This window comes from Pristis pectinata, chromosome 8 (genome assembly GCF_009764475.1).
Source record: "Pristis pectinata isolate sPriPec2 chromosome 8, sPriPec2.1.pri, whole genome shotgun sequence".
Lineage (NCBI taxonomy): Eukaryota > Metazoa > Chordata > Chondrichthyes > Rhinopristiformes > Pristidae > Pristis > Pristis pectinata.
Window position 1 is genome coordinate 14,757,580 of NC_067412.1, and position 14,457 is coordinate 14,772,036.

General features: G+C 43.9%; 1 protein-coding gene across 1 annotated transcript in view; it reads left to right on the top strand.

Annotated features, from left to right (window-relative positions):
• The window catches only part of ppl (periplakin), a 70,915-nt gene that overhangs the window by 45,929 nt on the left and 10,529 nt on the right, over positions 1 to 14,457 (top strand). The window contains exons 12-18 of the mRNA XM_052022207.1: positions 594 to 748; positions 2,316 to 2,413; positions 4,987 to 5,016; positions 7,322 to 7,479; positions 8,773 to 8,951; positions 10,754 to 10,892; positions 13,025 to 13,218. Of these exons, the coding sequence (XP_051878167.1) occupies positions 594 to 748; positions 2,316 to 2,413; positions 4,987 to 5,016; positions 7,322 to 7,479; positions 8,773 to 8,951; positions 10,754 to 10,892; positions 13,025 to 13,218 (953 nt within the window). The remainder of the gene's footprint in view (positions 1 to 593; positions 749 to 2,315; positions 2,414 to 4,986; positions 5,017 to 7,321; positions 7,480 to 8,772; positions 8,952 to 10,753; positions 10,893 to 13,024; positions 13,219 to 14,457) is intronic.

A 14,457-nucleotide genomic window follows, 5' to 3' on the forward strand; every position in this document is an offset into this window, starting at 1 on the left:
CACCTACTCAGATTGCCAGGGAGATCCAGTGCAACTTTGGTCCTGAAGGAAAACTTCAGGAACCTTGGAATAACTGGGTTATTCAGCCCCTCCAGCCTGTTCTCCATTCATTGAGATTATGGCTAGTCTGTGTCTTAATTCTATCCACCTGCCTTGGCTCTGTATTCATTTATATCTTGTCCATCAAAATCACCTTTTAAGGTTGGGTTTTGGTGAGGGGATTGTCTTCAGAAACATTATATTGTTTGATCAGTATAATGAAAGGTGAAGTCTGTGTAATATAGAGAGTGGGAGACAAGTGATCCCACTGCTGTTTTAAACACACTGCTGGAGGAACTCAGAGGGTCAAGCAGAATCTGTGGAAGCAGAGGGATGGTCAATATTTCCAGTCGAGACCTCTCATTAGCACCCAAAACGTTGATCATCCCTCTGCCTCCACAGATGCTGCTTGACCTGCTGAGTTCCTCCAGCAGTTTGTTTTTGTTTTTGTTTCGCTCCAGGTTACAGCTTCTGCAGTCTCTTGTATCTCCGTTGCTGCTTTAAACTGATTTAATATTTCTGAGCAAATCTTCCTTTCACCTTCCTTCTGGCAGACGCACATTCAGCGTGGGGAGAGGTATACACTGATCAAGAACATCAATGGGACCCACTGGGAGGTGTCTAATCCAGCAGGTCAGAAGCAGAAGGCCCCTGCTGTTTGCTTCATAATTCCCCCGACTGATCCTGAGGCAATAGTAATCGGAGATGAGTAAGTTGTAAACCGTCGTACTTGAGCATAGTTGTTAAGCTGATGAATCATTGATCCAGAGATTCAAGTTCAAACCCAACCATGGCAACTGGTGAATTTAAATTCAAGTAATATGGAACTAAAAGAAAATGGTTTTAATAACAGTTAGTATAAAACCACTAGTTGTAAAGACCCATCTGGTGTACTGAAATCTGTCATTCTTACCCTCTCTGATCTATATGTGACTTCATATCCAACAATGTGGTGGACTCTTAAGTGCCTCTTCTTTTCAGGAGCGATTGGAGATGAATATTAAATGTTGACTTTGCCTTCAACATCTATATTCCATGAAATAATATGTTTAAAAAATCCAAAAGGTTTGGAAGGTGAAACTTCACATCTTCTGTGTGCACTGTGTTTGAATTTCAGTGGTCTCAGTATTGCCCAGCAAAGGCAGTCTGATTGATTTGCAGGGAAGATGGTGAAAGGTGTCACGTTTGTTGAATGAATTAGTGAATTTACCATTTACTTTGAAATGAATCAGCCGTTTATTTAAAAATTGATATATCAATGTTTGAGGACACTTTTGGGCCATTTTACAATTTAAAAATAATTTGGAAATGAGTCCCGTGGTTAGTTTAAAAAAAAAAATTCCTGTGTTTTAGAACCTTTATGCGGACACACATGACCATTAATGTCCCTGTGAGAGGTGGAATTGGCATGGACCTGGTTAGTACTCTTTCTGGGAAAAAAAACAAACAGATGTGTTGCAGACTTCTATATAATGCCATTCTTATCACAGATCAACAGCAAAACAAACCAGTTATTTATCTAGTTCAGCTTCATCTTCTTTCCGTGAGGCTGCCCAGGAGGACTGATAGCACCGTGCCTCCATGATGATGATTAGCTGGCATTGATCAACACTTAATCCTGAAACCAGCCTGGAGGTGGAGACCATAGACAGTCTAGTCATTAATTTGCACACTTGGACTGTGTTCTGTGCCCCCCCCCCCCCCCCCCCCCCCCCCCCCCCCCACCAACAGCCAGCTGAAAAGGAAGGTTGAAATACTCTTAAAATTTGAGGGTGAGGAAAGTAGACTGGAGCATGTAGTCTCAAGGTCAATAAATTAGGAATGAAATCTGTGTTAGTAATGGTGACCATGAAACTACTGGACTGGTATAAAAGCCAATCTGGTTCATTAATTAGCCTCCTGTGGGGGAGAAACTCTGTTGTCCTCACCGGTCTGCCCTCTGTGACTCCACACCCACCACTTAATTATTCCTTAGTTCAGGAGCACTTGGGGAAGGGTACTATGGCGTCTAAATTCCATGATACTGTTCAAAATTTATGGATAAAGATAGGGGATGGACATTCATCTCTGGTTGCCAGCATTGAATGGGTACTGGATTATTCACCTCCATTGCGTGGTTCCAAGTGTACAAGCCTTACCAAATCTCAGCAGTTTGGGGTGAGTGACCAGAGGTGAATTCCTCTCCCATGGTATTTTCATTGGTTTAAACTTGGGAATTTCCTTCCCCAGTGATTTGTGGATCAGACCCCTCTCACTGTTCCCTTTTCTCTAACCAGCATCAGCAATCAGTACAACGGAGTCAAGCTGAAGAGCAGCACTGCCAAGAACAACATCCAGAGACATTTGAATGAGCTGAAACATGTTAACAAACCAGGTTTGTTTTATGACAATAGTTTGTGGATAAGTAGAAGCAGTTTGCAAAGAGTTCTGGACATTTGAACACTTTGCTTTTCTTTTCACATCAATGTTAGTATTAAATAATCTCTTTGCATTAATGTAGGCATGAAGTGGTCTCAAGTTAGTCAGGCTGTAATGTGCTTTCTCCTCCCTAAATATGTGAAATTCCTTTCTAAAACTAGTTGTTCAATCTCCATAATAAATTTTTAATCACTTATACATAGACAGCCTTGTGCTGCTCAGAGATACCATTGCCTATGTGCAGGACAGAAGGGTTGGTGCCTGGCTAGTCAGCTTGGACCAGGAGAAGGCCTTCGACAGGATATCACATATGTACGTGCTGGACGTGCTCTCCAAAATGGGTTTTGGGGAGGGAGTCAGAAATTGGATCCAACTGCTCTACACAGATATCCGTAGTGCAGTCCAAATCAATGGGTAGGAAACAAGATGGTTTCCCCATCAAATCTGGAGTCAGGCAGGGTTGTCCACTCTCCCCTGTCTTGGTTGTGTGCTGCATAGAATCTTTTGCCAAATCCATCAGGAAGGACAAGACCGTAAGAGGGGTGATGTTGCCAGGCAGTGGAAGCACACAAGTCAAAACCTCCCTGTACATGGATGACATCACCGTCTTCTGCTCGGACCCACGGTCAGTTCGCAGATTGATCAGCATCTGTGACCAGTTCAAATTGGCAATCAAGGGCCAGAGTCAACTGTAGGAAGAGTGAGGCCGTGCTCTTCACTAACTGGCTCGACCGATCCAATGTCCCCTTCACTGTCAGGTCTGACACCTGAAGGTGCTGGGGATCTGGTTCGGAGGGGCTGAAGCGTGTAACAAAAATTGGGTCTGTGGAAACTGTGTCAGTAACTGGGAAGGACTTGGTCATCAGGTGCGATGTGCTCTCAGGGCTGCTGTACTTGGCACAGGTGTGGTCTGTTTTTCACTCCTCAGCCTCGGTGGTCACCTGGGACATCTTCCAGTTTATCTGGGGGTCCAAAATGGAGCAAGTCCGACGGGTCACGCTGCACAAGTCCCCAGAGAATGGGGGCACAAGTGTACCCAACATTGTCCTCATCCTGATGACCAGCTTCATGTGTGGCTGTATCACTCGGTATATGGACCCAAAGTATGTGGGCACCAAGTGTCACTACGTGCTGAGGTTCTACCTGTCCCCGGTGCTGCAGAAGATAAGCCTGGTCCTTCTACTACGCAACATCCCAGTCAGCTGGATGTTGTCGCACTACTTCTCCTTCTTGGAAGAGGTCTTCCAAGCAAACGCCTTTGACCGCAAGTCCATCAAACAGTGGTCAGTGTGGAATGTACTGCAGACACTGCAGGATTGGGATGCTGTGGGTTTGTTCCCTGAGCAAACGGTACAAACCATTTGGCAGAATGCCTCATTCCCAGATCCGTCTAACAAGCACCAAGACCTCGTTTGGCTGGTGGTGAAAGGTGCCCTCACAGAGCCTTCCTCTGCAGACAACACAAGCCCCAATGCACGCTCTGCAGACAACACAGCCCCAATGAAGGCTGCGGGTTGAGGGAGGAAACAGTCATGCACCTCTTTGCAGACTGTGGATCTGTAAAGAGGGTGTTGAAACAGATGCAAGGATCCGTGTCCCAGTTCATCCCCAGCAGCTGTGTGACAGAGGACTCTCTGATCTATGGGCTGTTCCTGGGGGGACACACTGAGACAGACATCAACTGCTGCTGGAAGGTCATCAACTCAGTGAAAGACACCCTTTAGTCTGCCTGAAACTTGTTGGTCTTCCAGCACAGCGAGATGTCCGTAGGGGAAAGCTGCCGACTGGCACAGTCCAGGCTGCAGGAGTACGTGCCGAGGGACGCGCTGAAGCTCGGTGCAGCCAGTACTAAGTCTCTGCGGGGAAGGACTACAGTCTGGGCTCCTTCCGCTACCGCACAGGGAGGGGCAGAGTCGTGTGGGGAAGCCCCTTGAACAATGAAAGGGGTATCAACCCAGGGAGCCACATTAGTGGCAATGGTGCTCTGTTTGTTTGTGTGTTTTTTTTTCTCTTTTATGTTTTACACTACTGAATATAACAACCATGAATGTTAACCTTTTGTATTTTGCACTGTGTTCTTCCTTTGTGTGTGTGTGTATATATATTTTTTATTATGAATAAAGATTATTTTTGAAATTAAAATAAAATGTAGACATTAGCTTTTCTCCCCCTTTTGGGAAATGTTCTGGTTTTGTAAAGGTTTATTGCAGAAGGGAAAGGGCTTCTGATTTTGGTGGAAATGAGACTCCTAACCTGCTAAAAGTGCTCTACTTTTTTTTATTGCATTTGAGTAGCTATATTGTGGGTATATATAAACATTGAATTTCCAGCACTACATTCTATAAAATGCCTAAAATGTTTACCATTGCTGTATCAAGTGATAATTTTAAAACAGTTATGGCAATTATCAGCCTTTGCCTAAACACGTTGAGAGTATTTACAGATCGTGAACAGGTCTTTACTATGGAAACTATTGGCTTGTTATGCATCTGAATTGAGGTTGCTAATCTTTTTCTTGCTCTTTCACAGCTGCAAAGACCTCAGTGGTTCCCGTGTCAAGTACGTAACCTTTGCCTATTACACCTGCTGGTTGGGTATAGAACCCTTAATAATTTTTCTTTAGCTTCACGTCACCAGTGAGAGGGGTCTGGAATTACATTGCAGCGTGAAAATCCATCCCAAGGCATGTCAGGGGAATGTGAGCAGAGATGGAGAAGTGCAGAGATCTTTGACGGTTATAGGGCTAGAAGATGTTTCAAAACAAGCTGGGCCAAAACCATGGAGGAACTTGATAAGATACCTTTATTAGTCACACGCACATCAAAGCACACAGTGAAATGCATCTTTTGCGTAGAATGTTCTGGGGGCAGCCCGCAAGTGTTACCACACTTCTGGCACCAACATAGCATGCCCACAACTTCCTAACCTGTACGTCTTTGGAATGTGGGAGCAAAACCGGAGCACCTGGAGGAAACCCACGCAGACACAAGGAGAACATACAAACTCCTTACAGACAGTGGCGAGAATTGAACCCGGGTCGCTGGCGCTGTAATAACGTTATGCTAACCACTACACTACAGTGCCTGCTCTTGAGAACAAGGATGGCAGTTTTAAAATTAAGATTTAAGTGGAATGGAAGTCGGTGTAGATCGTTAGGCACAGTGATGGGTGTTCATGATTTAGTGCAGCTTGGAATGCAGGTTTTGAATGGAGGGTGAAGGATGGAAAGCTGACCAGATGTGCAGTGGTAAAATCTAATCAGAAGGTGATAAAAGCATGGATGAAAGGCTTAGCAGCAGATGAGTTGAGGCAAGGGAAGAGGTGGCTGATATTATAGAGTGGGAAGGTGTGGAAATGGGATTAGAAAGCAGAGTTAGGTTCAGATTGGAAGAGTGCCAGTGTTAGGGTATTGGTTCTCAGCAGGGATTGAAGATGGTGGCTTTCATCCATCCAATACTTAACTGGAGGAAATTGTGCTTAAGGTATTTTAATGCTTGTGACATTCTAATGTGTGCCTGTTATATAGATTTCATTTTGGGGAAGGTAGACCCTTATTCATGTGACGGTAGCCATTTTGTATATACAGTGATTTCTGGCTCATGTCTTGAAATGGTTGACTTTAGGTGAATTAGTTAGATGGATGAAAATGGAATTTGTCCCAGCGCAGTTAAGCTTGGCTTCCTGCCATCTTTCGGGGTGTTACTGAAACTATGACAAGAGTATCCTGCTTTACTGGTTGAGATAGGGCTTGTGGTTGTAAATGATTCACCAACCAATGAAGTCAAGTCTTAAAAGTAACAAATTAATTCACTCATCAATGTGATCAATAATACTTAGCTGTTACTAAAGTTCAAGCCATAATGCTTTTCTTTTGTCTTTTGTCATTTAAATGGTTGTTAAATTCATGCATAATTTAAGCAAAGTAGGCCTTTGAAGTAAATTGCAAAACAGATGCAACAGCAGTCACATCTAACAGAATTTCTGTTATAACCTACTTGAGGTATTGGGGATTAATAATTTTTAGAAGTTGTTATGTAATTATTAGATAAATTGAATTTAAACATACTGGTTGTGAATGAAAAGTCATTCCACAGTTACTAGGGATTTTCTTACTTTGATTTTATGGAGAGAGAGAGATTGAGAAATAATCCTTTATTCTGCTCTCTGTACTGTCACCTCCTTGCACTGAACTCTTTGGACACAAGGTGCTCCATCTGAACACTGTTTACTTCAGCTTTGCCTTCGTCTTGCTATCTTTGCCTTTCACCCTTACCAAACATGCTGGCCTTGAACACTTACTAACTCTCTTTTAAAAGGCTCCCACTTGCCAGCTGTCTTTTTACCCATAGTTTCTGCTCCCAATCTACTTTGCCAGGTTCTACCTTACGCTCTTGAAATCGGCCTTCCCCCAATTAAAGACTTTAACTTGAGGACCAACCTTATCCCTTCCCATAACAACCTTGAAACTTACAGAATTATAGTCACTGTTCACCAACACCTCTGCCAGTTTTATTTCCTAAGATAAGGTCAAGTACTGCCCTGTCTATGGTAGGACTATCTACATATTGTTTCAAAAAACTTTTTTGGATGCACTTAACAAATTCCACCCCATCTAAGCCCCATGCATTCAGGCAATCTCAGTGAACAATGGGAAAGCTATAATGCCCCATTACTATAACCCTTTTGATCTTACACCTGCAAGAAATGAACTGGCGTCAACACATCCTGGGCCTGGTAAAACATGATTTTGTTCTAGAAGGTTTGAAGTGGGCTGCATTGGATTAGGGAACGGGAAAGGAACTGGGAGACACTCTGATGCTCCTTATAAATTCCACATTCTAACTGTTTCTTTGTCTGTGCTCAGACACCCAGGACCAGCAGTGTCTGAAGCTGCTCTCTGACTTGGATAAAATACAGAATGATGTCATCAAGCAGGAGAAGGCAATCCAATCCTGTACACGGCCACCTCTGGAGCAGGGGAAGCCTATCCAGGACATTAAGGACCGAATTCAGGATCTGAAGGTATACCCAGCTTCTACTTGTATAGAGCTTTAAGCTACCTCGAGATACCTCAAAACACTTCACACCTTTGTACAAGATGGCTGCTGTGTTTCCCGCAACACCATACTTCAAAGGTTCCACAAATGGAACCAAAATAACTGATGAACTGTCTTGCTGCTGGTTGAGGGTTAATTATCAACCAGGGCATCCGGAGTGCAATGTGATCTTGCGCATCTGCCTGAAAGGGCAGACGTGACTTTGGTTTAACATCTCATTCAGTGAACAGCACCTCCAGCAACGTAGCACTGAAATATCTACCCAGACACTGCATTTCAGTCCTGGAGTAAGGCTTGCACCCATTTTCTTCCGCAGTGTTGGCAAGTGAGCAGAGGCTGATTCTGATAACCTGCATGTGCAGAGGAGATGTTTGAACCAAGTTCTAAATTGCTGACAGTTGTTGCAGTTCATGAACTGCCTGAGATGTACCTGTTACAATGTTTGTAGCACTTGATGTTAATATCCTAATATTGTATGGTGGCTTTTTAAATGATGGAGGAGAGATGAGTGGTCTTGGGGGTGGGGGGAGGTGAGTGGTCTTGGGGGTGGTGGGGGGGGTATGAGGACAAGAACACAAGCAAACAGGAGCAGGAGTATGCCCCAAGGCCCCTCAAGCCTGCCCCACCATTCAATGTGACCATGGCTGCTCTCTGCTGACCTCAACTCCTCTTCTGTGCCAGTTCCCTATATCCCTCAATTCCTGATAACATTAACCTCTGGCAAGACTCTGAACTCGACCTATGAAAACACAGTCACATTTTGCAAAAATTAAATTCTACACTCTCCTTGCGTGCCCCACTTTCCCTTGTCTCACCTTTTTTTAAAAGAAAACTATTACATTTTCAGGATCTTAACATTGAATACTACGAACATGACAACAGTTCACATTTCTGACAGTTTCTGATCATATTCTTGCTCTCTTACTCAGGTTATCTTGGCATTAAATCTGATGGTTGAGGGGCTATTTTCTGATCAAAAGTTAGCATGGAAATTATATACGAAATGATTTGCATATTCCTTCATAATACCTACTACTGAGTGGAGAGAGAGCTCATTGCTCTGTCCTTGCTTGTCATTGAAGGCCTGGAATGAGCTACCTTTAACCTAAATCAACTTGCTCCCACTTGGTACTAAGTAGGTCTAAAGGGAGCTGAATGTGTTGAGGACGGTGACTTTTTTTAATTGCTTTAAGTGGATGAACACTTTGGAAACATGAGCAATATTGAATTTACTCCTTTAAAATTCACTTCTCTCTAGAACATCAATGGTTCTATTGGCCAAATTGAAATAGCAAAGATGTCAAAAGAAAGAGAGTGCCAGGGTTTCCTTGCACAGAACCCACAAGTAGCTGGAGCACCTCAGCTTCGCACCAAGCTGGATGACACTAACAACAAGTTTGACCAAGTCAGCCTCCTGCTCAACAGCTCCGAAGAGAAGTAAGTAATGTTATCTCCGTATCCAACAAACAAACTGCTGGAGGAAGTCCGGGCTCGAGCAGCATCTTTGAGGGGAATTGAATTGTCAGTTTTTTTTAGGTCGAGACCCTGCATCACAACTGAGAGTGGAGAGGGAAGATGGCCAGTATAAAGGAGCTGGTAGGTGATAGGTGGCCCAAGGAGGGGTGAGGGATGATGGGCAAGGGGAGGAGGAGGGGTGGGGGGAGACACAGGTAGGTGATGGTGGAAGCAGACAAGGAGAAAAAAGAAGGCAGATAGATCCAGGTAGGGGAAGGGGAGAGTGAAGGTGGAGATAGAGGCTGGAGGGTGATAAGTGGGGATGAAATGGCTACGTGTGCTGGAATCTGATAAGTAAGGAAGGTGACGGTGGCAATCATTAAAGGAGAAATGAAGGGCACATGGAACCAGATGGCAGAAGGGATCCTGAGGGTGAAGTCTGTAGTGGGTGGATGGAACCAGGAGGGGGTGATGAAGGGCTGGAGGGAAGTGTTTGGGAGAGGGAACAAAAATGGGAGGACCAGAGGTGGATTGGAAGGAGAGAGAGTTGGGAGCGCAGGAGGTAGGGGTTACCTGAGATTGGAAAATTCACTGTTCATACCGCTGGGGTGTAGAGTTTCCAGGCAGAATATAAGGTGGTGTTCTTCTCGTTACCTCCATGTTATTGGACAGATTATAGCATAGTTACCCACCAGTTAGTGCTGCTGCTGCAATGCTCCAGTGCTGTCTGTGTGGGGTTTGTACATTCTCCATGTGACGTGTGAGTTTCCTCCCTCATCCCAAAGATGGGCTGGTGGGTTAATGGGCCACAGTGAACTATCCCCTTAGTGTAAGTAAGTGGCAAAAGGATCAAAGGGTGGTTGACTGGGGCAGGTAGAGATGTTGCAGGGCTACAGGGAAATAGGGAGAGGCCGAATGCGAGTAATGAGATTGCTCCCCGGGAGGCAGCATGGATTTGATGGGATGTATAGCCTCCTGTGTAATTGTAAGTGTTGCATGACAAATTGTGGAATGTTCTCTGAGAGCCCATGTTCAGGCAGAGAGATCTATATTGAGCAGGAAAAATCTTGTAGGTAAGTTTTGTGGTGGTGCCATCTCTGGTTATTGTGATTTCTGGCTCGGTCGTTAAATGGATTCTTTCTTCATATTAAACCTATTTATTTGGTTACAAATGAACACTGGCCGTGATGAATTACCAGCCCATTTTCCAACTATTGTTTTCCAAAAAAATCATGACAAAAATTGCCCAAGGTTTCCTAACCCTGTCTTCTTCTGCAAAAGATATTACTTTCATCTCGGCTGTGTGATAGTAAGCTTCCATGCTTTTGATACCATCAGACATGCCCGTTATTATGCCCATCTAGGTATAAGTGAACAAACGGTGTCTCTCACATACTCTTGGCAGGGAAAGATCCCTGGTTGTGGAATCAGGGCTACAGACCTGTCACCCTGTCACACTGAACATAGAACAGTACAGCACAGGAACAGGCCCTTTGGCCCACAATGTCTGTGCCGACCATGATGCCAATTTAAACTTGTGCATCTGCCTGCATGTTGTCTGTATCCCTCAGTTCCCAGCCTGTTCATGTGCCTGTCTATAAAAGTTGCCATTGTAACCCTGTTTCTGTCACCCATTGGGTAATTTTGCTGGGAGTGTGAGTGGTGAATTAATTCTGATACATTCTGCATTCTTGAGTTTTGTTTACTAATGTACTTGTTGCTGGTTTGTATTTTATTATGGGGTCTTCAGCCCAGCAAACACACTAACATGTGATTCTCCACAGGGCTCAGGCTGTAAACAAGCTGGAGAACAGCCTACAGAAGGGCAGAACCACACTGTCAGAATTCGAAAACAAGCTGATAAGGGATCAAACAATTCCAGATAGCAACTGGGGACTGGATTCCAAGAAGCAAGAACTTGAAGTGAGTGCTGTATCCAAGGATACGACTACAAATACAGTGTGGTCCTGACAGCCTTCTCCATAAAAGAGGTGTAAACTAAGAAGTAGCCTTTCCAATCTATGCCATCAGTTGCTTGCTATTCCTTTACTTAATCTGAAAGGGTTCTCTTTGGAAGAGGTCACTATTTAAATCCACACATTTTAGTTCCCCAACTCTATGCCATTGCCCATTCCCCTTCTCCCCGTGAGCCAATCAGTGTAATTGTTAAGAGACGCAAGAGACTGCAGATGCTGGAATCTGGAGTGAAACACAAACTGCTGGATGGATTCAGCAGGTTGAGCAGCATTTGTTGGGGGGGGGGGGTGGTGGGCGGTGAGGTGAAGGAATTGTCGACGTTTCTGGTTGAGATCCTGCATCAGGACTGCTCGAGGATCATTAATCCTCACCTGCAGGAGATTTCAATACGTTGTCATCCGTTTTCTTCAATGTTCCAAATTTCCCACTCCAGGCAACATGTAGTCAGTCTAATTTGGATTGTTTGCACAGGTCCATCCAAGTTACAAATGCCCTACTTATGTACAGCCCATACATAGAAATGAGTGTTTGGGGAGACCAGGGGGAGTGGATTTGCCATCTGCTGTGGGGTTGCGGGCACTGCCGCTGCCAGGGAACCCAGTTCACAGCCGCATTTCCAACTTGCAAACTGTCTACATTCAAGTTCAAGCTTATTGTCACAGGCATGAATACACAAGGTATTGTTACGGACTCAGTGAAAGTCCCTTTAAGATAGAGAGTGTGTGTGTATGTGTGTGTGGGGCGTGCTTACGTCAATAGAAGATAAAGGACGTAATGACGTTGTTGAAGAAGTCAGAAGAAGAAGAAGAAGAAGGAGAGAGAGAGAAGGGAGAGAGACACCAGCCTGCTTGTTTTCTCTATCGATGGATGAGAAACAATAACTGTGTTTGCCACTGAAATCCATGTATGGAAGTTGGAAGTAATCTGGTGGAGTTCACTTTGTTGCTGACCTGTAGAAGGAAACAGGTATTTGTATGTGGACGACCACGGTTCGGATGCTTTTCGGGGTGAGGAAGTCACTACCGAGTAAACACTGAAGTGTCGTTTGGGTTCCATCGTGGAACATTTGGATTTCGTATTTACTCTCTCTGTTTTTCTACATCTACATCTTATCTTCAGACAACGGTGGTTGTTGAAGAAGCCCTTGCTCATGTTTCACCTTATGGCTTGCGGAACTGAACTTTAAGAACCATTCCGGAACTGGGAGTTTTGGACTTTGTCACACACACACACGACGAGTTTAGTTTTGGGGTTAACGTTCGAGGTTTAACATTTTTGAATTCTAACATACTAACAGTATAAATGCCATGAAAATGAGCATTTTGCAACAGCAGCACAGTACATTACGAACATGACATAGCACAGTACATTATAAATGTGACAAACATGTTACGAGTTACAAATGTCCTTCAGGTTACGAACAGTTCACAGGAATGGAACCCTGCCGTAACCTGGGGAGGACCTGTATGTGTATCTTCTAATTGCTTTCCCGCCTCCTTGACTTGATTCCATTTCCACCTCCTTATCCTGTATAATCTTTTTCTATCTGTGTGTGGTCCATAAAGCTTTCTTCCTTCTGCAAACTTAATCCTATTTAATCACATTAAGCCTGCTGTTTCCTGCTTCCCCAAGGTTTGGCATTCTACGAAACATAGAACATAGAACAATACAGCACAGGAATACGCCCTTCGGCCCATGATGTATGTGCTAAACACTACACCAAATTAAGTTAAATCTCTTCTGCTTGCACATGATTCATATCCCTTCATTCTTTGCATATTCTACCTAAGAGCTTCTTAAACGCCACTAATCGTATCTGTTTCCACCACTATTCCTGGCAGCGCAAGCCAGGCACCTGTGTAAAATAAAACAAAACAAAGCAAAAACTTGTTCCGCACAGCTCTTTTAAACTTTCCCCTCCTTTTAAACTTTCCCTTCCTCATCTAAAATGGCTCTGTGGCTATGACATCACCTTCAGATTAAAACTGGTTAGAAAACTGATGGCAATAAAACCACTTTTTGATCTTTCCCTGCACTTCAGTTGTTTTCAATCATCCTTTATTTTACTGTCGTAAAAGGCCTTGCGCTCCGAGCTCAAGTCCAAGAAACCAGTCCTACAAGAAGCAGAGCAGAATCTGAATTCCGTGAAGAGAGCCTGCAACGTTCTGGCAGACAACTTTCAGGAGCACTGCCCAGATGTCGAGCGGCAGGACACTGAGGTGAAAAAACTCAACCAACGCTACGACAACCTCAACAAGCAACTGGACAGGCGGTGGGTTTCTGCTTTTTCTTCAGAACTATTCTCTGTGTTAATAATCAATTAATCTACGTTTGAAAGGTGGAATTGCAATGATATAGCACCCTTCTTGACCTTGGGATTGCCTTTTGCAGCCACAGTACTGCTTTTCAAGTGTAGTTCAACAACAGAACCGGTTTCCATGCACGACAGTAAGATGTGTATGGAGACACAAGAGACAGCAGATGCTGGAATCTGGAGCAAAAACAAGTTGCTGGGGGAACTCAGCAGCTCAGGCAGCATTTGTAGAAGGAAATGGACAGTCAACGTTTCAGGTCAAGACCCTTCATCTGGACTGACAGACATTGGTATTGGTTTATTATTGTCATCTGTACCGAGGCTGGTTGAGGATAAATATCCCAGGACAATATAGAGAACAGCTCTGCTAATCCTCAAAATGGAACCTGTTTTGCACCTGAAAGAGCACGTGAGGCCTTGGTTTAGTGTTTCTTCACAAAGGCAGCACCTTGACTGTGCTGTGTTCTCTCAATACACCGCGGGTAGAAGCAACAGCTGGAAACCGGAAAGATAAAATGTTGGGAATACTCAGTAGGTTAGACAGTAGAGAGAAACAGAGGTCTCCTTTCAACTTGATGACATTGGATTGGAGGAGGCTGAGGGCGAACCTGATAGAGGTATACAAAATTATGAGGGGCATAGATAGGAGTGGAGCTGTCGAAAACTAGAGGGCATAGATTTAAGGTAAGAGGTAAGATGTTTAGAGGAGATGTGAGAAAGAATTGTTTTCACCCAAAGGAAGATTGGATTTTGGAATGCACTGCTTGATAGGGTGCTGGAGGCAGGTACTCTCACAACATTCAAGAAGTATTTAAGATGACCACTTGAATTGCCACTGCATAGAAGGCTACAGAGCAATTGCTGGTAAACGGGATGAGTACAGATGGGTTCTTAATGGTCAGCAAAGGCTTGATGGGCCTAAGGGCCTTTTACTGTGCTGTATGACTCCACGACCTTTCATGTGAACCCTAATCCTAATTTTCAAACAAATTAACAGATGCATATTCAACATTCTTGGCCTTTACTGGTAATTCACACCAGGGAATGAACATCCTGTTGATGGCAATGTGTATTTTTTAATGTTAACACGCCTGAATAATTGACTACAGGATATTTTAATAGTGTGACATAAGAGATCTTTTGATTCCATTTCACTGGTTACAATATAAATAAGCAAAGGAAGGGAAACATTCTTAT